At 47.5% G+C, this 20,846-nt stretch overlaps 1 protein-coding gene across 2 annotated transcripts in view; it reads left to right on the top strand.

The window, feature by feature from the left end:
* Window positions 1-19,295, top strand: part of COQ8A (coenzyme Q8A) — a 47,355-nt gene extending 28,060 nt beyond the window's left edge. For both annotated transcript variants that reach the window (XM_042789769.1, XM_042789770.1), the window contains exons 6-15: window positions 4,650-4,772; window positions 8,808-8,893; window positions 10,002-10,142; window positions 11,327-11,408; window positions 12,767-12,860; window positions 13,717-13,858; window positions 15,695-15,802; window positions 16,522-16,587; window positions 17,327-17,413; window positions 17,889-19,295. In XM_042789769.1, the coding sequence (XP_042645703.1) occupies window positions 4,650-4,772; window positions 8,808-8,893; window positions 10,002-10,142; window positions 11,327-11,408; window positions 12,767-12,860; window positions 13,717-13,858; window positions 15,695-15,802; window positions 16,522-16,587; window positions 17,327-17,413; window positions 17,889-18,182 (1,223 nt within the window). In that variant the 3' untranslated portion in view covers window positions 18,183-19,295. The remainder of the gene's footprint in view (window positions 1-4,649; window positions 4,773-8,807; window positions 8,894-10,001; window positions 10,143-11,326; window positions 11,409-12,766; window positions 12,861-13,716; window positions 13,859-15,694; window positions 15,803-16,521; window positions 16,588-17,326; window positions 17,414-17,888) is intronic.
* Window positions 19,296-20,846: the final 1,551 nt, after the last annotated feature.

Below are 20,846 nucleotides of genomic sequence, written 5' to 3'. Positions count from 1 at the left end.
ACTTAGACATTTCTATAAAAATACCTCTGTACCCCTTTCATGATTTCCGCTTGAGGCATTTGTGTCCAAGTTTTCTGGTTGCCAGCACCATAAACTCAGGCTAAGACATGTCTGTTGAGAATGACATATTGTCCTGTTCTCTGGAAGCTGCCAGAGGATGTATTTTCTCTCCCCATTGCTGCAATATTAATAGTAACTTCTTGGCACTTCAGACTTAAACAAGTGGGATGTGTATATGCCCAAAGGCATGCCTCAGATTTTCATGCTCTCACTGGCATCCAGGAGTGATGGGAAACAGCTTTCTCTTGGTTACCCTCCTCTTGTCCAGTCAGTACAAATGAAATGACTTTGCACTAGATGGGAAACACTGATCCTTCAGTCACAAGACCACAAGCCAGAAGCTCCCTGAGCTACAAGTGATCTTAGTAACATGGCTTGTACTTCTTTCCATTACTGTTATCAAATGGAGGGACCACAAATATCTCTCCTGCAGGTTCACTAGCAACTGCACTAATGCTGATGTGTCTTCCTGCTCAACTTCCCTATCCTTGTTTAGTAGCCACAGGGCTCTTCTCTCTCTGCCTCAGATTGTCTCTGTTTCCGTAAACAATTTAGGGGATTTATCCTAGAACAAAAAAGTCTGGTGCAAGAGTTTGTGAATTTCTCCCATCTCCTTTGAAGCCTGATGTCCCGGACGTAAATTCTTTCCACTGCCAAATTCCTGTGAGTAGGTACAGTTTTGGTTTGTGAGTGTTGTTGGTTTTTTTTAAGGCCTTGAAGGCCTAAAGCTGCCCTCTTTAAATCGTTTGGTTAATTTTTTTTTTTTAAAGAGGATGGCTGTACTTGATTTCCAGTGGGAATTTTATGGTAGGCTGATGTAGCTAATTAAAAGTAATCTCCTTGGTTACTGGTGACCTTGATAGCAGTTTCAATGTTTTAAGTGTGTATCTAAAATGCAAGGCTGACATGGGGTGGAAATGGGAGGGTGGAATAAATTTCCAGGAATAAATATTAAAGAGTGCCCAGATAAATAGTTGCCATTACTAGTAAAGAAACTCTGGGTTCAAGGTCGACTTTGTAACTTATTAATGACCTGTACCCAGCTGTTCTACTAGGCACTGTGCAAATGCCAGGCTGGGCAAAGCCCCGAAGGGCTGGCAGCCTGCCTAGGTTTGAACATAGACTAGTTTTCTTATGTTTCTTATGCAAAGGATTAGTGCAATCTGCTTGTCAGTCCTAAGTGCTTAGGCTATGTTCTTGACTCTTCCCTTGCCTCAAAGCTTGTGTGGCAGATGGTCATAAAAACAAATATATGCAAAGTCTGGTGATTAGCTCTCTGTTTGACAGTAGCCAAGGAGGTGGAAAAGCAGTGATACAGATGTGAGATGCACACAGATTTGGAAAGGTTCACAGTGACTCTGGATTTGGAAAGGAAAATGTGGGTGAAACGCTCCTGAAGGCATCTGCCTGCTTCCTCTGCTGTGGCAGAGCTGTCAGGCTTCAGGCACTGTGGCTGCAGGAGCTTTCATTTCTGCGCCTCCCTGTTGCCATAGTTTTAGATGTGACTTCTATTTGCCTTTTTTCTTTTGCTGATGAAGTAGGTAAAAAACCAAAACGCCAGACATTGTTGTGATCTTAAGATGGGGAGGAAATAGTTTGTAGCATCAAAAGGTGCCAGCCATCTTTGGAAAAAATGTTAACTTGGTGAAAACTGACATATTTCTTCACGAATTTATACTGGATTTTTATCCCCACTTCCTTTCCACCTCGCCTTGGAAGCTGATGTCTTTTCTCTCCACTCGCCCATTTATATAATCCTGCTTTTGACTCTTGCTTGCAGGTCACCTTCTTGTTCATGCCTGCTTTTAGCAAAGTGCCTAAACAAGCAACAGTTGATCACGTGCTGTTGGGCTGCCTGATGATCAGGTAGTGCCCCCGTGGGCTTGCCTTCCCTGAGAAACTTGCCAGGAGGAGAGGATGGGGAGTACCTGTGCTTGGCTCTTGCTCTGATAAGACTCTTTTAAAATTGTTAGGGTTCATTGGCTTCTGCAGGTGATTTTAATCATTAACTAACTCCTTTATCCTGCTGCAGACTCAAAGGAGGATGTTTTTGTGTGTAGGTGGTGTGAAGGAAGGTAAGGCTTTGTTTGATACTTTCCCTAGCTCCTGTGTGTCTGTTGGAGCTCAAACAAGGGATTATTTGCCTTACCATTGCTAAGGACACAGAGTTTTCCTGATGGAACAGTTGAGATGAGATTGCTGAGGGCCAGAGCTCTGCTAGATGGCTCCAAGCAGAGCCAGCTTTTCAAGTCGATAAAGCCAGATCCTTCTGCCCTGGACAGCTCTACCTATTTGGTTTTTCAGACTCTTTGCCTCCAGGATCCAGAGCAAAACGTACTCTGAGGCTTGCTGTGTTTGATGCAGATGGTGACTTCTGGGCCCCTTCTGCTTCTCTGCATCTTGCTCTCAAGAGCAGGATAGTTGTCCTGTGTACTCCCTCCTGGTGTTTTTATTCCCCTCTTCTTTTCACGTATAATTTTTACTTAGGACAGGGATTTGTACTGCTGGATGTCCCACATGCAGTGCTATCTTGCTGCTCCCCCACAAAACAGGTAAAGGAAGGAGAGGAGGGCTTCAGGACAGGGTAGGGCAGGGCTTGGCACCTCTGTGCACTGCCAGTGGAGAGTTCAGTGGTATCACTTCTCTAGGGAAAGCTTTGTAAGCATCCGAGCTGCTTGCAGGAGCTGACGAACGTCTGTCAGATCAGTAACATGCTTAGCACCTCCAAGTGATACTAAGTTGTATGAGCTACCAGAGTTTAGACAGCAGCTACTTCAGTTTGTCTCTTGGTTCTTTTTCCTGTCCCCTGGGCAGTCTAAGCTCCCTCTGTATGCCCTCCTGAGAGCTAGCTGGAGATGGAGAGGATCTCTTGCTGCTGTAGTCACTACATGACACACTAGTAATTTCCATCTGCCTGAGATCTTTGGGTCTGTTGCAGCTGCTGTGACTTTTTGGGCCCTGCTTGTTGTATATGGGGGCTTCAGCTGTTCTGTCCTTAGTACCCTTTTGTCTGGAGAATTGGGGGGGGGGGGGGGGGGGGGGGGAAATGTAGCTCCAAGATAAGCATACTAGCTGTGGGCCCTGCAGCCTGGCTGTAAGACCTGACCTTCTTCCTGCTTGGCCCTCCATCGGTAGGAGCTGATCTGCAGCCCCAAGAGAAGTGGTTGGCAGCTGCCTGCCTGCCCGCTCTGTCCTTGCTATACTGGGCCTTGCCCTGGAGAGAGTTTTATGTTGCTTCTCCCAAAGGGACCACAAAATGGAATCAGGGTCTCCTTCCCTTAGGGTGAAAAAAAAAAAAAAAAAAAATAAACCAACCCAAACAACAAAACAAATCATGGAGGGTAAGTACTTCTTATGCCACAAAAACCCTGTTGCATACTTGGAACCATGGCGCTGGAATGTAGATAGATGCAATGACCACTTAGCTTGTCAGATGTCAGGCTTTACCCATTCTTGGGGACAAGAATGTGTGTGTGTGTATTTTGGGCCTTGTTTTGTGCAAGCTGATGCCTGCATGACTGCTATGGCAGTAAGGACAGAAGGGTTTGGCCACCTCTCTGCATGGCCTCTGTGTGCAGTCAGAACAAGTGACTAGCTACATTGAGATGTTTTTCTAAGGACAGGATCTTTCTCTGTAGCCAGCTACTCACACAGATGGGGAGAGGAACGCCATGCATGTGTGAGGATGTAAGGGAGGAAGAAGGTTGGCAATTTTGACAACAGGAATTAATTTCCCCTCCAGCACAATTGTCCAAGAAGAGTGTGGTATCATGGATGAGAGTTCCTGCTGCGTTTTTCTTGTGAGGACTATCTCCAGCCTTTCTGGATTTGACTGGCTTGATTAACCCTCATAACAGATTTGCAATCTGCTACTTTTTCAAAGTCCTATATGCAGCCATGGTGTTTTGGGGTTGTGTTGTTAGGAGAGTTTGTTTTGCCTGTGCATCAGGAGATAGTAAACTTCAGTTTGATTAGGAAAGAAAGTTATTGTGGACTTGGAGATCTGAAAGCTGTGCCTCCTCTCTACAGATTTCTAGTGCACGCTCTGGATGTGCAATTACACAGCAATATGTGTGTATGAACATACATGTTTGGGGCAAGAATTATTTGGTATGAGGAAAGAGGTTTGGTGCTGGTGTGAATCCCTGCTTCCACCCTAAGAAGTGCCAGCATGTTCTCAGTCTATGCCAGTGTGCTGTCAAGACTTTTGACAATTCACCCTCATTGTGGCTCACCCCTGCTGCTCGTCTGAGGCTACGGCCGTGCTACAGCCTATGGTGTGGGGCTTGAGAGACTTTTTCATAGTGTTTTAGGCTGAGCTAGCTGGCACAGTGAGTTCAAGCACCAGGATCCACCAAGATCCTGGACAGTTTGCGTAATAGCACCAACATTCATGGAGGCTGTGACTTGCTGCTGTTGGCCCTCGAGCCAGCAATGACAGAGTTGTCACAGTGAAGGCACTGAGTGTAATCCTAGTTTGATTTCTCTAGGGAAGAAAAGTCTCCTGTTGAATGTGGGCTAACATGATGAAGTGAGCTTGCTGAGATAAGGGTGTTCTTCATCCATACACTTTCTCTCCTTGCCCTCAGGAAAGAAAGCAGTGATGGATTCTAGCCCGTTCCTGTCAGAGGCCAATGCAGAAAGAATTGTGAGAACCTTGTGCAAGGTCCGGGGAGCGGCACTGAAGCTGGGACAGATGTTAAGTATTCAAGGTAAGTGGTAACACAGGTGCTCAGCTCTCCTCCTTACCGCTGCCAGCTGGGGCTTTTGATTTCTTGTGATACATGGTCAGCTGTCTGGAATCAGTGTCACGTGAATATGGAGAGACTAGACAAGTGGCTTTCTCATGTGAGAGCACTGATGGAGATATGTTTAATTCAGTTCAGTCTAATCCCAGTATGAAATAACTAGATTTGTGCACCACCACTTTCCCAGTCTCCCTATTGTTTTGAAATTGATTGAAAATAAGGTCACACTGTCTGTGGATTTTAATGCCTGTGTTAAAAGCAGCTGTTGAGAAGCAGAGCTATATTGCACTCTAAACGCAGTTGTCCTGCTAGGAATGAGGAGACCGACAAGAACATGATCCTGTTCTTTGTTCACCAAAAGTAGTCAAGGTTATGTCTGCAGCCCGCTCCCATTATAGCAACTTGTTTGTTGTTTACGTGCTTTGCTGGCACTGAAGCTTTGCTGGAAAAGCCAGTGCAGCTGATAATCTTGCCAGGTAAAAAACACTTGTTTTCATCTTGATGAAACTTCAAACTGGTCCTCCTCTGGCAGGCTCTGAAGTCAGCGATCGCAGGTGAAGGCACGAGTGACATCCGTGTCTGCACTGAACTGTTAGGTCACTCCTGGGAGATGGCAGGTGTGCTGAATTCAAACCTTATCTGGACCTATCCACTCTGCCTTCCTTCCCAACTTGATAGGGCAGGAAAGAACCAGCCAAAAATAGCTGTTACATTTGTCTGGAAATAGCTTTCAAGATGTCACTGAAACAGAGTCAGTGTCTGAGTGTTTGAAGTACTCGGCTTTCTTGGCTTGTGCTTCTACTTGAACTTTTGTAGGCGTTAACTGACGAGGCTGGATCTAGTACTGTATTAAATGACTTGGACTAGCCAATAAAGCCAGACCAGCTCCCTGTTCCAGAGCGTCCCGATGGTCACATTTCATTGCTCTTCATTTGCTCATCACTTGTTTTAGGTGCATGCCAGGCTGATGGCAACATGAACAAAGCCAGGTGGGAGGCAGCAGCTGCTGTGTCAAAGGCTGCCACCCCTGTGCTGTTTTCTCACCCTCCAGAAACTGCCAGGTGCCAAAGACTGATGGTTCACAGGAGGAGCTCTTGTGCTTCTTGCTTTCTGTGGCCAGTGCCTCTGGTGTGAGCCATGTCTGGGAATCAGCTCTGAAGTTAACTTGTCTGCTATAGGTGGAGATTAGTGTAAAATTCTCAAGACACTATTGACGCACCTGATGTGTGCCCAGAGCCTGGTGACAGCTTCCCTCGCCTTGCATGTGAGGGAAGAGGGAATAGCTGTGAAAGGCCAGCTCTGAGGAGCAGAAATGCTCTGGTTTTGCCACTTGCCTTCTGTCTCCTAATGTTACTGAGCTCTTCCAGGAGCGTCAGTCACTTGCCAATTGACTTCACTTGGGTGTCGAGAACATACAGGCCTTTAGCAGCCTCAGTGGTGCTGCCCAGCCCTCATGGCCTCTCGCGGGGGGTGCGCGGAGCGCTGCAGTGCCTGGTGAGAGCACAGGCCCCTGGTCGTGGTGAAGTTAGTTAGACACTTCCAACAGTGCAGAGTATTGGGTTCTTGGGCTGGCTGCTTGGACAGGGTTGTTTCACGAGGTTCCTGCCGCTTCGTGGGCTTCTCTGTGGTGTGGTGAGTTTTTGAACTGGCTTCTTCTGTTAACAGGGGTGTGTGAAACTGAGCACAGGGGCTCTGTGTTGCCTTGTCCAGGTGCAGCTGAGCACCTGGGAGCTAAACCACTCAGAAGTCACAAAGCAGTGTCCTTAAAAATGCTGATGTCTGCTTCTGGGAGTCAGTGGATTTGTTAGGGACCCACATCCCCAAAGGTCATGCACAGAAGGGGTGCCAACAGCTCAAAATCATCTGATGTTCTGGTGCATATGCTCTGGAAGATGTTGGAAAGGCAGCTGCATTTGCCAGTTGAGTGCCTTGCCTTGACTCTTGCTTCGTGTTTTGTTCTGGTAAGGTCTCATCAGTTTACCACAAAGACACATAACCTTGTTCATCAGCGTGTTGTAAGCCTTGTTTTGTCAGAGTTGCCTCTGCAACGTGACTGATTTTTAATGTTGCTGCTGAGTTTCTGTACAGTCAATCTGGACTTGCAGGTTTCTTGGCTGTTTGGCAGCGTGCTCATGGGCAGAGCAGTGGTGGTCAAGCAGCTCCGGTTAAGAATGCCCCCTCAGACTAAAGGTTGAATACCTTGTGAGTTTTTTGGATGTCAGCAACAAGATGACAGAAGCTGATCCTAAATGCCTGTGGCAGATGATGATACCTTGACACAAATGGCTTCTTGGTAGCAGGAGTCACTTTTAGTGAGGTCCATTCTCTTTCTGCACAGTCATCCTAGGAGGTGCGGGTTATCTTGTTACAGTGTGGTGGCTAATACTTTCACAGACCCATGAGAACAGTTTTTATCATGTTCAGAGGCTTGGCAGTGGTATGCCACTGATGATAGAGCAGAAGTTTCTTTCGGTATTTGGAATGTGCATGCAAATGTGATGTCTAGACTTCTTCCAGGTTTATAACATCACAACGGGAGTACTACTCGCTGTTCTTGCAAAGCCTGTTAATATCTGAATTGCAGTGACAGAATGGGAGCTCCTCTGAAAAACTCCTGTTGATTCCACAGTGAAGTTTTGTTAGTACTTTTAAATGCTTCTCGTGGCTTTGGTGGGAATTTCTAAACAATGCTGTGAGTGTTAATGTCATGTCCCTGCGTTACGTATCTTTTTCTTGCCATTCCTTTCCATCCCTTTTCCCAGGACGGTGCTCTTAAGGTAGCTGTGTGTTTCTTGTTTCCTGGGATAGATTTATGGTTGTACATGCAGAGGAATGATAGATTTTTATTTGAATGTCACAAGCACATGTGCAGGTTGAGTTCTCAAGATTACGGCTGGTATCCTGGACTTTTCCAATGTTGGGAGAGCAGCAGATAGATCTAATTTCTCCATAATTCGTTATGGAATGAAAAATTTGCCAGAACTGGTGGCTTTTCTCTGAGCTGTTGTAGAGGCCTTTGCTCAAAGGAGAGGACTAATCTTTCAAGATGCCCCTACCTCTTCCCATCTCTTATGAGTGTAAATACTTGCTTGCTAAATCCTTCTGACTCTTAAAATAACACTTTCTGTCTCAGCTGTGCTTTCTTCTGCCCCCTTGTAGTTGCTTTGCATTTGGGTAGTTGTTTACAGTAGCAGATGCTGAATCTTGGATTTCTCGGAGTTCAGTACTTGCGTAAGTGGTGCTCTGCCATCACACAGCTTTCTAGAGAAGCTGCTGCCCCTTAGAATGAACTGGCTTAAGCCACACCATGAACTTGGGAGCGCTGGGATGATTCTCCAGAGGGTTCCTTCTGTGACCTGTGTTTCCCTGACACAGTGTCCTCTCCTAGGCATGAATGCTGTACTGCTGTCAGCAAGAAGACGGGCTATTGGATGGCAGAGGCTTGTGCAGAGCACTCTGCTCTTGGGTTTGTGCAGCCTGCCATCACACCTAAAGCCTCTGTGCTGTGCGCGCTGCTCTCAGCAGTGCTGCTGGGCAAAGCCAGGCAGCACTCTGACAGCTGATACTTGATTCCAAAGCATAACAAGTTTCTCGGCAAGCTTTCTAACGTATTCATACTTTGTATTTCCCTTGGCATTTGGGGGGGGTGCACAGAAACTTTCTCTTGCTGCTGCGGGGAGGTAGCTTAGGAGATGTTTAGGTAATATGCAGGTTTTTTGTGATAGTGAAAAGGAAGGAGTAGTTTTTTCTTTTTATTTTGGTACTTGTGCACAAGACTTCTGTGTTGTCTCATTTCTAAAGGAGTGATGCCTGAGGAGGCGTGCCTCAGGTGCTACTTCTGAGTATGGAATGTTTCTGAACTAGAATTATTTCCAAAACCTTCACTAGGGTTTGCTTGGGGGCAGGACAACCTGGCTTGTCTGAATGGAGGTGACTGTGTGCTGAAGAACTAGAGAATGCAGTGCCTGCACTGACTGCTGTGTGCTTTTCCATTGGCAGATGATGCCTTCATCAACCCCCATCTCCAGAGGATTTTTGAGCGTGTGCGTCAGAGTGCTGACTTCATGCCGATAAAGCAGATGATGGTGAGGAATATTCCTTCCTGCTTGCAAGGGGAGGAGGGACAAGAACAGAATAAATGTCACCTGGGACGTGCTGCAGTAAAGGGAGGTGGATGGGGATTTTTAAGAATTATTCTAATAGTAAATGTTGCATATTTTCAATTATGGGTGACATCTAATTCCTTATCTCAATGTGCTGCCTTTTCTTTCCAAAACATTGAAGCTCAGCTTTAAACAGAGAAAAATGTGGGGTTTTTCTCTGACTGCTGACAGAACAGGATGTTGCATACAAATATGATTATAGGGTCTTGTTAAATGTAGCCACCTCTTCTGTTTCCTCTCTCCTCTTTCTCATGCATGTTAAGTCAGTGTCTAGAAGTGCCTATGTCCCACTTTAGAAATAGACCGATGAGCCTCAGTCTGATGGAAAATTAACAGCAACCTTGTCCTTACTTTTTTGGTTAAATCTAACCCACCATCAAGAAGAGCCAGAATGAAGCAAAGTTTGCTTTCCCCACTGTACACGTTCTCTCTTTCTCTCTACTTCCCTCTGTAAATTAAGATGTGAAGGGTGATGCAAAAGGAATTGCCAGCACTACTTATATTCTGAAAGACACCGAGCAGAGCCAGAACAGAACTTAAATACGGCAGTCTGGCAATGTAGCAAAAAAGCTGTTAAAGCAGACTGTGATATTTAATTGTCAATATTGCCTTAAAGAGAATCACTCCTGCATGCCTGTAATGCTTCTGTTCAGCTTGGCAGCATGATGAAAGAGGAAAAATATCTAACTCCTTGCTCATTTTCTGGAAGATAACAAGTGGCACCAAAAAGGGGACTTTCGGATGGCGAAGGCAGCAGTGTTTGTGCTTGAGATATCTGTCCTTTAGGCAAGAGCAACAGAGCCTCACACAGATCTGATCAGCATCTGCTCAGTGCTGGGGGATCGCTGCTGGCTGGACCACTCCTCACAATGGTGCAATGATGAGGGAGGGAGGACAAATCTAGAAAGCAGGGTATAGGTACTCAGAACTACTATCAGCTGTGTGAGTTACCATATAGGAACCTAATTTCCAGTAGTGAATATCTTGAATATTTGCTTCCCATACCCTGATGCTTTCTTTTTATTTGTAGAAAACTCTGAACAATGATCTTGGCCCCAACTGGAGGGATAAACTGGAATCCTTTGAAGAACGCCCTTTTGCTGCTGCTTCAATTGGTCAGGTTCATCTGGCACGCTTGAAAAATGGGAAAGAAGTTGCCATGAAAATCCAGGTGGGCTTTACAGACCAGCCTTGTCTCTTGTCTGTGCCCCACAGAAGAGCAGGGGAGCTGCATAAATTTGTTTACTGCTAGACAGATAAGAAAGATTTTAATGCAAGTGAAAAATTGTGTCCAGCAGTATCTTGCCTAGTGCACGCAGAAGGGAGGGACAGAAAAGGTTCTGCAGCTTGAGCCAGTCTCTGACTCCAGATGAGTGGGAGATGTCTCAGGTGTATCATGGCAGCCTGGGGATGACGGCGGTGAGGGCTTGTATTTTTAGGGCTGCGTGCAAGTGTCCTACCTGCTCCATAGGTCAGTCCCCTCTCTGGAATGTACAGATGCTACATGCCCCTTCCTGGCCACAACCCAAAGGTTAAAAACAGTTTAAGGGACAAGTAGGCACTGACTGTTGAGCAGTGGCAGGAAGGTGTTCACCAACTCAAACTAAAGCTGTCAACAACTTCAAGCAGGTATTTGTAACAAGATTGAGATCTAGAGCTGAAACCCCTTGTACAACATGGTTTTTAATCCAGAGTTAGATCCCTTGCTGACTGAGCAGGGTCCCAGGCAAAGTTGGTCATCTGGTTGGTGTTTTTTTGTAAAAAAAAAAAAAAAAAAGGAGACTTTAGAAACAGTATGGATGAGTACTGGTGTCATCTTCTCAAGCCATTTGTGTCCACAATACTCTCTGAAGTTAGGCCAATCAGTGGAAACTTAACCCTGTAGCATCAGTGCACGTTCTGTTCCACAGCAGTACAGGCTGGTTCCCTTCCTGAGAGACGAGGTGAGCAGTGTGCCTTTGCCAGGATGGGGCTGGGGCCTCACTGCTGGCCCTACAGCTGTGGGTGAAACACTGGGGCTGTCAGTGGCATCTGCTTGCAGCTGTGGTGGGGAAATGACCGACTGCCATCTCTGTCGTGAGACCTATGTGCCTGACAACCTTTCATGTGTTGGAAGAGTCCCTGTCAGAACACCTGAACAGGCCATTCTGGTTGCAAGGAGCTGCATCTTAACCTGCCTCTCTGTCCCCCGTTTTAGATGCTGGGCTTTAAATAAGCTTTAAGGAGGGGTGTGTGGCTCCATTATGCCCTGCTTCATTGCCAGGCTGTAGGTAGCTCAGCTGTAAGGCATTTTTATTTTGCTCTGTACAGCGGGGTCATCTAGTCTCAACATTGCTCTCCCATTCTGTCCTGCAGTACCCTGGAGTTGCCCAGAGCATCAACAGTGATGTTAACAACCTGATGACTGTCCTGAGCATGAGCAATATTCTCCCTGAAGGTAAAAAGACAGAGACCCTGGGCAGGCCCTGTGTTCCCACTGGCACACAGTGAGTTCTGCCAACCCCTTTCAAGCAGCGCATTGCAGACCTCCCTCCATAGAGTGGAGGGAGGAAACAGCCTCAAGGAAACAATGACAGGGACATAAGAATTGATAAGTCTGTCCAGAAGATCTGCAGAAAGCAGGAGAGGTAGATGCAGGCAGTGAGTGCAGAGCCAGCTTGGAGCCTTGCTCTGCTCCCCTGTCCTGCTGTGGAGCTGCTGCTGCCTTTGCTGGGCATGTGCCTGCTCCAGTATTCACTCAGTGGGCTGGGAAGTGCACCTGTGTTGGTTTTTCCTGGCCATGAGTAATGTGCACTTATCTTTGTGCTCTTTATAGTGAAGGGCCCATAGGGATTCTTGGCAAAGCGCAAAGTGTTTGGGTATACTCGCTTTTGATGGCTTTCTAGGCATGAAGTGTGGGCAGTGTTCAGGTTAGGTAGTCTTGCTTTGTCCCTGTTATTTTCTGGTACAATTGGCAGAACTTGTTCTTTTCCATGTTTCCTGTAGCCCTCCATGTCTGCCATTCTCTGCTCTTCCCAGTCAGAGTTGTGCAGAGCTGTCAGACATGGAGCTTGTTTATTGTCCCAGCTCATGGATAAGTCCCTTTTCCCACAGGGAACGCAAGACTTCACTACTCTGTTTTTCCAAATACATGCCTGCAGCAGCTGTAAATCTTAGTAGGACTATGTACAAATACTGCTTTAAAATCAGGCTGAGTGCTGACAAAACCTGGGACTGTTCTCTGTGGCGACTGGGCAGGGCCCTGCAGAGGCTGCTGCAGTCCTGGCCCTGTCTGGCCCAAGAAGTAGATTGGCCTTCTCAGTCTTGGAGCCGTAAAACCAGACTTGGCAACTCGGGTCCTGGCTACGTGCTGCTGCAGTTCACTGCCTTAGTCATGCTAACTGTTTCTGCCTGCCAGTGTCTGCTCCCAGTTGTAGGCAGATATGTTTTGGAGCCTTTTTTGCTGCTTTCTCCCAGGTTGGTGGTTGGGTGCTTCCACTGCTCGGCGTGTGTCTCTGTACCGCCCTGCCAATACCAGGAGCTGGCAGCTGGGGCTGTGGGGAGGACAGAGCCCTGTTGTACAAGAACAGTGTGGGTGCACCTTGCTTTAGGAGCAGCTGCATACCTTCACCTGGGTTTACCTGCAGAACCTGTATCTAGCTGGAAATATACATTAGCTTTCTGAGCTGAAGAGAACAAGAGGCCCCTGAATTGGCTGGATAGCAGGTTGTTCCTCAGCTGCAGCTCTGGGAAGCTTAGCCTCAGGGGGTTCCTTTGTTTCTAAGCCTACTTTCTTCTCTGCTGTTTGGCTTTCAGGTTTGTTCCCTGAGCATTTGATTGAAGTCCTGAGCAGGGAGCTGGCCCTGGAGTGTGACTACCAGAGAGAAGCTGCCTGTGCAAGGAAGTTCCAGTATGTTCACACCATTGCTTTCAGTCCTGCCCGTGTGTGTGTGTGTGTGTGTGTGTGTGTGTGTGTGTAACACAGGAGAGGTTGCTTACCTTCAGGGACAGCAGGGAGATGAATGCCATGCCCTGGGATGTAGCACAGGCGGAGGGTGTGTGTTCATGGGCTGAGCTGTTAGCTAGTTACCACCTCATCTCAGCCAGGTGTGTTTTCAGTCAGCTGAACCATGTTGCTGATGTTGAAGAGTGGACACGAGGCAGGTGGCTGCTATCCTCTCTCCCTCAGCGTGGGCCTGTTTTACCACACATGAAGGTACTGCAGCAACTCTTATGTCAGCCTGTTGTAAGCTTCCCCCCCCATCCTTTGGTGTAGGAGGCTTTTCAGTTCAGCCCTCTTACAGCAGTTAACACTGCCAGCACTGCCTGCTCCCTTGTTTTGCCTTAGCAGTGGGTTGTTTTTACATCAAGGCTGGATGAGGGAGAGCTGCCAGAGGCTGGATGTCCTTCTGCAGAACTGCCCCTGTGGCACTGCTCCCTGTGGAAAAGGCCTGTTCCTTCCACGTGTGTAGTGTGGCCCTGAAGTGGGGTGAGCAGAGGAGCCCAGTGTCCAGCCTGGAGCCCTCCTAATGTCACTGCTCTGGCAGGAGATGTGACCGTGGGAGCCAGCAGCAGCTGTAAGTCACTGGCAGGGTTCTGGTGACACGATCCTTACTGTAACTGCTGAGGAAAACGGCTCCTGGCAGCCACGGCCGGGGTGCAGGCAAAGGTTGTGTGAAGGGGCTGTGTGCTGCATGAGGTGTTGCAGAGGGGTCTGGCTGCTCTCAGGGCTCCTAACCTTTTCTTCTCCTTTCTTCATCCCCCAGGGAGCTGCTGAAAGACCACCCCTTCTTTTACGTCCCAAGAGTAGTGGATGAGCTGTGCAGCAAGCACGTCCTGACCACAGAGCTGGTGTCTGGCTTCCCCTTGGATCAAGCTGTAGGGCTGAGCCAGGAGATTCGAAATGAGGTACTGTGGGGGGTGGTGGTCTCTCCTCGCTCTGAGCAGTGTGCTCAGCCTGCCTGGTGACTGATAGAGCAGGGGATGCTGTGTGGAAGGGCAAACCCTGAGCAGTGCAAAGCAGGGCTCGAGTTGGGGACTGTTTGGAGCCTCTTGGAAGATTTCTGTGTCAGGAATTTGGCAGTGACATTGGAGTTTCCCCGAGGCTCGTCTAGGCCTTGCAGGTGCCAGCATTCAGCTTGGAGGGAGTGAATGGCAATGGTGGCTGAAGGGGAGGTAGCCTAGCTGCATAACTCCTCGACGCCCTGTTTCTAATGACCTTAAGTTTGGGAGGGATTGTCAGCTTGAAGAGAGGGGTCTTGTTTTGCAGCTGCTCTTTTGGGCAAGAGTGCAGAATCATCTCAGTGCCAGCAGTTGGGTGTCATCTCGACCTGTGCTGCACAGGGCTGCTGGAAAAGTACGTCTCTGTAAACAGGAGGGGGGAATGTGGGGATTGGTAGGCGTTGGTGCTGGATATAGCAAGGGATTGGAGTGTTGTGGTGGGACAAGCAGCTGCTCTAGTAGCAGAAATAACTGTCCTGGTATTTGGACTTTTTTTTTTTTTTGTGTGTCTTGGTGTGAGCTGTCAGCTGTTAGCAGGTCACTGGGGAAGAGGGTAGAGCATGTTCCTTTAGTTAAACAGATCTGTGCCACACTGGGCTTGAAGCTATGCCAGAGCTGGCTGGCTGTGACCCCTGAGCTGTCTGTTCTTAGAGCCTGTCTTCTCTGCTGAGCTGCTCTATCATCAGGGCTGCTTTTAAAAGGCTGTGAGGTGGGGTGTTGCTGCAGGAGCAGCTCTTCTTTCCTGTAAGCGACTGGCCTGGCTGACCCACAGCCTTCTGACCCAAACGGCAGTGTTCTGTAGCAGGGTCTGGCTGGTGTTCGGTGCTTCCCTCCTTCCTCTTGGATATGATGTTTCACTCTGCTTTGCAGAAGCTGAAGAGGGGCAGAATAAGGCTGGAGGTTTGAATAGGCTCCAGCTTACCTGTCCTCACAGAAGAGCTCTGCTGGAGTATGTAATTCAGCAGTGGGCTCTTCAGGGACTGCTACCCTTGCTTCCTTCATGCCTGCCAGTCCCAAGGTGTGGGTCTGCCACTCCTCCCTCAAGCTGGGATGGTGCTGAGCCCACCAGAAGACTTGGCTGAGGAGTACATGGTGGGGGTGTATATCTAGTGAAGACTCCTTTCAGTAATGGTTTGGTCCTAGCTCTGCACATTGTTTGGCAGCTTTACAGGAAGAGACTGTCCTCTCACTTCTTTGGGCCTTTAACTTAAAACACCCTGGAACTGCATCTCATTTCCCCTGAGCTGCACTGGCTTCATTTTGGCTGGGGTCCTGCAGGACTTCCCACCGGGGTAGGCTGTAATGCCCTACTGGCCTCCCCCACCTCTGCTTCTGGATCCCTTTTCACACTGCGAAGGTGTTCCTTTGCTCTCAGAGCAACAACTGAGTGTGTAGTCAAAGCTGGGAAGATAAAAGGCAGGACCAGGACACAAGTGACACGTGCAGTTGGATGACCCCGTCAGCCTGCTGATCTCAGCTGCCAGATGCAGGGCAGCTGCCCCCCTGGAGGCACATCTGAACGACAAGGCTGATGTAAAACTTGCATGGGCATCTGTGCTAAGGATGTCCCATGGCGGGTGCGGGCGGGGAGTTGCTGTGAGATGCTCCCTCACCTCCTCAGGAGTTTTGCAGCATGGAGCTGATAGTTCCTGCCAGCGTGGTGATGTGTTCCCCTTTTGCTAATGCCTGCTGTAAATTACACGTGTGGGTAAGACTTGCTTCTTTCTCTCCTTGCTTTTCAAGATCTGTCACAACATCCTGGTCTTGTGTCTGCGGGAGCTGTTTGAGTTCAGGTACATGCAGACTGACCCAAACTGGTCCAACTTCTTCTATGACCCACAGTTGCACAAGGTAAGCCTGTACAAGAGCTGGTTTTCACCAACTTTTGATTATTCCGCGCTCCCAGAGCGTTACAAGCCCTTACTGAGATTCTCTGATTCCTGTCTTTGAGTCTTGGGCAGGTAGGACAGTGAAACCTGACCCTGTGCCACTTGTCCTCCCTTGGTCTGTGTAGGAGAGCAGCGTTCCTGTAACCCTGGCTGGTTGCTTGCCTCTGGCCTTAGTTCCAGTCACAGCAACTTCCTCAGCCTCAGGGGCTGTGTGGAAGCTGGGCAGGGGGAAGCTGCAGTGGGCAGTGCTCTTCCAGGGCACACCAGAGCCAAGGACTCTTCAACTGAATGCTCTTGTCTTGTGCTGTGCTGAAGATTAGGAAGGGTAGTGATCGCAAATGTCCTGTTTGTTAGCTTGGCTGCTGGCTTGTCCCCTGCAGGTCAGATGGAATTGTTTGTCCCCGAGGTCTGTGTTGGGAAGAGGTTCTGTGCTGCTCTGTCCCCACCCAGGAAGCTGGAGCTGGCAGCTGAGCAGGTGTGACAGCGTGAGAGCACAGGCCATACCTCCTCTGCTGCGTACCAGCACAAACGTCTGTGCTGCTGCCAGGGAGGAAGGGAGTTGGGGGGAAGCTGAGCTGCAGTGGAAAGGCTCAGCTTCCTGAAGGCATCGGGAGTTGTCTTCAGGTCAGGCTTCGCTTGAGCGGTTGCCACTGTAATACAGATGGGTTTGTCCATTTCCAGGTGGCTCTGCTGGACTTCGGAGCAACACGGGGGTTTGATGAGAAGTTCACAGACGTCTACATAGAGGTAAGGACTTGTGCTGTGTCCTAGAGTGCTACGCTGTGGGGCGTGAGAGTATTTGCAAAACTGCTTATCTCTTAACTGTATCACTTAGTACTTGAATCCACTTTGGGTGTGGAGGGAAGCAGGGCTGGAGGCAAGAGAGATCTCTGTTCCTGTTTCATTCCTTACTGTAGCCTTCTGCACGTGTGCTGCAAGCCCCTGGCGATCTGAGTTTGGATGTTTAACTTGTGTCACAAAAGCAGAGAACTGTAATGTTGCTTACTGGGAGACTCGGGAAGCAGAGCACTCTGTTCAGTGATTTTTATGTGAGGGTACGCAGGAATTACTTGTCCTGTCCACGGTCTCTTCCTGTGTTTTCTAGCTTGCTTACAGACTGGTAAATTTGTGAAGTCACATGTGCTTCCTTCATGATCACCACTTGATAAAATCGAGCTGCAGGGGCCAGCAGATGTCACCTAAAGCTTCTCATGGCTCTACTGTTCTGTTGGGGGAGGGGCTGATTGATCTGTGAAGCTTTTTTGATGTCACTTAAGTTCTCTGGGCTATGTGTAGCCCTATTGGGAAGAGCTTTGGAGAGGCAGAAGCTGTATCTTTGCCAGTAGCTCTTAAACTGTTCAACATGAAGATGAGGGGAGAGGCAAGGAAGCAAGCAGGCAGCATGTCTACCTGTAGCCTGGGTAGTAGTCCTCAAAATGCTTTTCAGTCACTCCCTAGCTCTCCTGAAAGTGTTCCTCCTGTTCAGGTAATCAAGGCAGCTGCTGACATGGACAGAGAGAGAGTACTGAAGAAGTCCATTGAAATGAAATTCCTCACTGGCTATGAAGTCAAGGTATGGAGCAGAAGGGTCTGGTTTTAGTGGTGGCCACTGATAAGTTTGTTGCAGGTCCGTGGGCAGATTTCTTGATGTGGTAGAAGCCCATATCAGTCTGAAAGCCCTGGTGATGAGGGAGGAGGGCAAAAAAGGTCTTGGCTTTTGTTTTCTCACTTCCTTTTGGGAGTGGGAGCAGCAGCGATGACACAGCTAGCCCCACCACCACTGCCCTTCCTTCTCTCCCCCAGCAAGACATTGCAGGTGGTGATTGATGAAATTTCATGACTGGGCAGGTGGTCTTCTGGAAGGTTTACTTGCTCAAAACTGTATTAAAATGTCCATCAGTCTTGCTGGGGGCTGGAGACTACCTTTGCTGTGGGTATAGCTATGTGTTTCTTCTGGGCTGCTGCTGTTAGCACTAGCATTTCTCCTTTCCCTCCCTGGTGGTTAAAAAGGCTAGTGATGTTATTTATGCCTCTTTTCTTTTGGGCAGGAAATGGAAGATGCCCACTTAAATGCTGTCCTCATCCTGGGAGAGGCTTTTGCATCTGAGGAACCTTTTGATTTTGGCAACCAAAGCACCACTGAAAAGATCCACGGTTTAATCCCGGTCATGCTGAAGCATCGGCTTGTCCCCCCGCCAGAGGAGACCTACTCTCTTCATCGGAAGATGGGGGGTTCTTTCCTTATCTGCACCAAACTGAAGGCCAAAATTCCCTGCAAAAACATGTTCCAAGAGGCATATAGCAACTATTGGAGCAGTAGGGGCAAGAAACCAGAGGAGTAGTAAGAATGAACTAAGGCGTCTTGTTCTGAGGGCCCAGTTCATCCGAGCCTTGCAGAGAGCGTTCTAGCCTCCCATGCGTTGCACCCCAGCTCTCCATCCTCTCGAGATGCAGCAGCCTGTGCCCTGGAAGCCACGTGCGCGTTTCACAAGGACAAAGCTGTTCTTTCATGCTGTGTCTGTCCTACACTGACGGCCAGTACAGTCCGCAGCTTGTAGGGAACTATCTTCTTGAGTGTTTCTGTACCGTTTCAAGGCACCAGCTGACTACCTTGAATGCATTTTTAACATTGTGATGGTGGCTGCATATTTGATTGGGTTTTATAATGAGTAGGGAAGGAAGACAAAAGCAGAACTTAATACTGAAACCTGTTTGTAATTCTCCAAAAATAGTTTTTTAAAAACCTTCCCTCTTTCATGCTAAGGTGGAATTCAAGTAGTTTTCATACTGTGAATTATAGAATGAAATACTAAGGTGTACCCTACCACAGACACATTCAGCACCTCCCCCCACATTTTTGTAAGTCAAGTGGTGGCAGTCTAAGAACCTGCCTGGATTTTCCTGACCTTGCTTTAATGCAAGCAGGGGGTGTGTGTGTACATACAATGAAGTTTTATGCTTTCTGCCTCTTTTTGGCTTACAAGCTGAACATAGGAAATATTTTAAAAATATGAGAATTGAGTGCCAATCTCTTAAACACACAAGTACACTCACACAACCCATCTCAGTTCTGGGAGTCAAATATGTAATCAACAGAGTTATATCTGAGCACAAATAGTGGGATTCTTCACTGTCTGGTAGGTATCAGCTTTCCTGAGAAAGAGTTAGATAAGCTACAACTGACACCAATTGCTTGCTGGACTCCTAACGAAAAACCTAGTCTGTCTGTCTGTTTTCCTGTAGTGCAGAACTTAGGGCAAGGCAGACAAACATGTAATGTGTCTCATGAGCATTTCAAGCTTTTGCTGAAATGTCACACATTTTAAAACCAGATGCACAGTTTTAAACTATTGGAGTCAAGCTAGGAAATTTACTTTCTTAGATTTTTGTTTTTGTACAAAGCCTGTACCTGTACGACTTCCTGATTTCAATAAAAAAGTGCTTGTGCGGTGGGCCTTCTGCCTGCAGTTTTTTTTCATCTTCTGATGTGGTAATGAAGAGCCAAGTGAACCATGTCCCCTTCTGTGGGATAAACAGGAGTTGAGCAGAAGAAGCTTGTAGGTCTCCTCTTGTTGCAGTTTGTGCAAAGAATTGCTACCACCCTTGTAAAGCCACCTACCTAGGGCCTGTTTATTCCTTCCTCTTTCCATTGCAGCTGTGCCACTAGTGCTAGCAGTGGTGGTGTCAAGCTTACCAGGAGCCAGGAGGACATCAGCCTGACCATCTATCTGGCCATGAAAATCTTTGGTGATTGACTTGTTTTTTTTGTTTTCCTGTGTTTTAATCACTGTTACCAGTCTCCTGGACACAGGTCTTTTTGCCTTTCCTCCACTTGTGAAGAAAGAGTGGCTGTTGGAGTTGATGCTTACCTGGTGCTGGTAAGGCAGATGTCCTTAACCTAGCAAGTGTCAGATATTTTGCAGCTGGTCCTACTCAGTTAAGACAGCCCAGGAATGCAGAGTTTGTATGATCTTAAACTTCAGTACGTAAGAAATCCTGACTGCTGACACTTCTACAGGTAAAGACCAGGTAAGTGAATAAATGGTCTCTCTCAGGAGGGACCTCTGAGAAATAAGAAAGTGGGTTATTGTATTGTTGTTATTCCAAGATCATAAATATAAACTGCTTCATGTAAGACTTGGTTGAAAAAGATTCAGTGCTGTTTAATTCAACTAAAAGTACTGGTCAGGAAATTCCTAACCTTTTGAGAAGAGTGAACTCTGCTGCTCAGTGAAGTAATAGTTTTGCATTAAGCTGTTTAACTTCGAGCACTTGTTTAGTGGTTTTCCTTTGGGTCTAGACCTTGCAGCTTTAAAAACAGTGGAATTGTTTGAGATGTTAAATGTTCATGTTAAAGGTTAAAAAGCAGACAAGTACATTGATTAGGTGAACTTCAGAGCAGAATTTCTGAAACTGAAGATTCAGAGCCAGTATCTTCAGAGGACTTGCAAAGAAGGCAAAATAATTCAAAGAGCATTACAATTCACTTTTCCAGTAAGCACAAGAATGTGAGATTGGTATGTACTTGTTCATGGGACCACAGATCTTTTCTGTACCATGCTGGGGCGTGAGTGTTTAACTCTCGGCAAGCACTTCCCTTCCTTTGCCAGAGAGAGGGTTTAAGAATAACATCAAGCTTAAATATGGAGTAGCTTTGCATTTGCCTAAAGAGTAGCAACTAGCAGAAGGTAAGATGTTTCTTTATTGGGAGATTTAGAGTGCTCAGTCCCTAATTTCCCCAGCCTTTTGTGTGTGTTCCAAAAGTGTTAATTTCTGTAGTTTGACCAGAGATTTGAGACATGAGGAATTATATGCCAGTGTAATGGCTGTGGAGAAAAGGTGAGCCAAGTCAGAAGTGGTGACACTTTACAGTGAGCAAGAACACTTGATCACTGCTGCTTGCTCTGTACCAGCCTGTGCATTTGCTTGAACCACACATGTAGGTTGAGGATGCGAACGTTTCTGTGCTGCAGCAAGCTTTTAATTCTAGAAAAATCCTCGTGCAG

Source organism: Tyto alba, unplaced genomic scaffold, assembly GCF_018691265.1.
Source record: "Tyto alba isolate M040663 unplaced genomic scaffold, T.alba_DEE_v4.0 Super-Scaffold_16, whole genome shotgun sequence".
NCBI classification, from domain to species: domain Eukaryota; kingdom Metazoa; phylum Chordata; class Aves; order Strigiformes; family Tytonidae; genus Tyto; species Tyto alba.
Note: the sequence above shows the minus strand (reverse complement) of the source record. Positions and strands in the feature narration are given on the sequence as shown.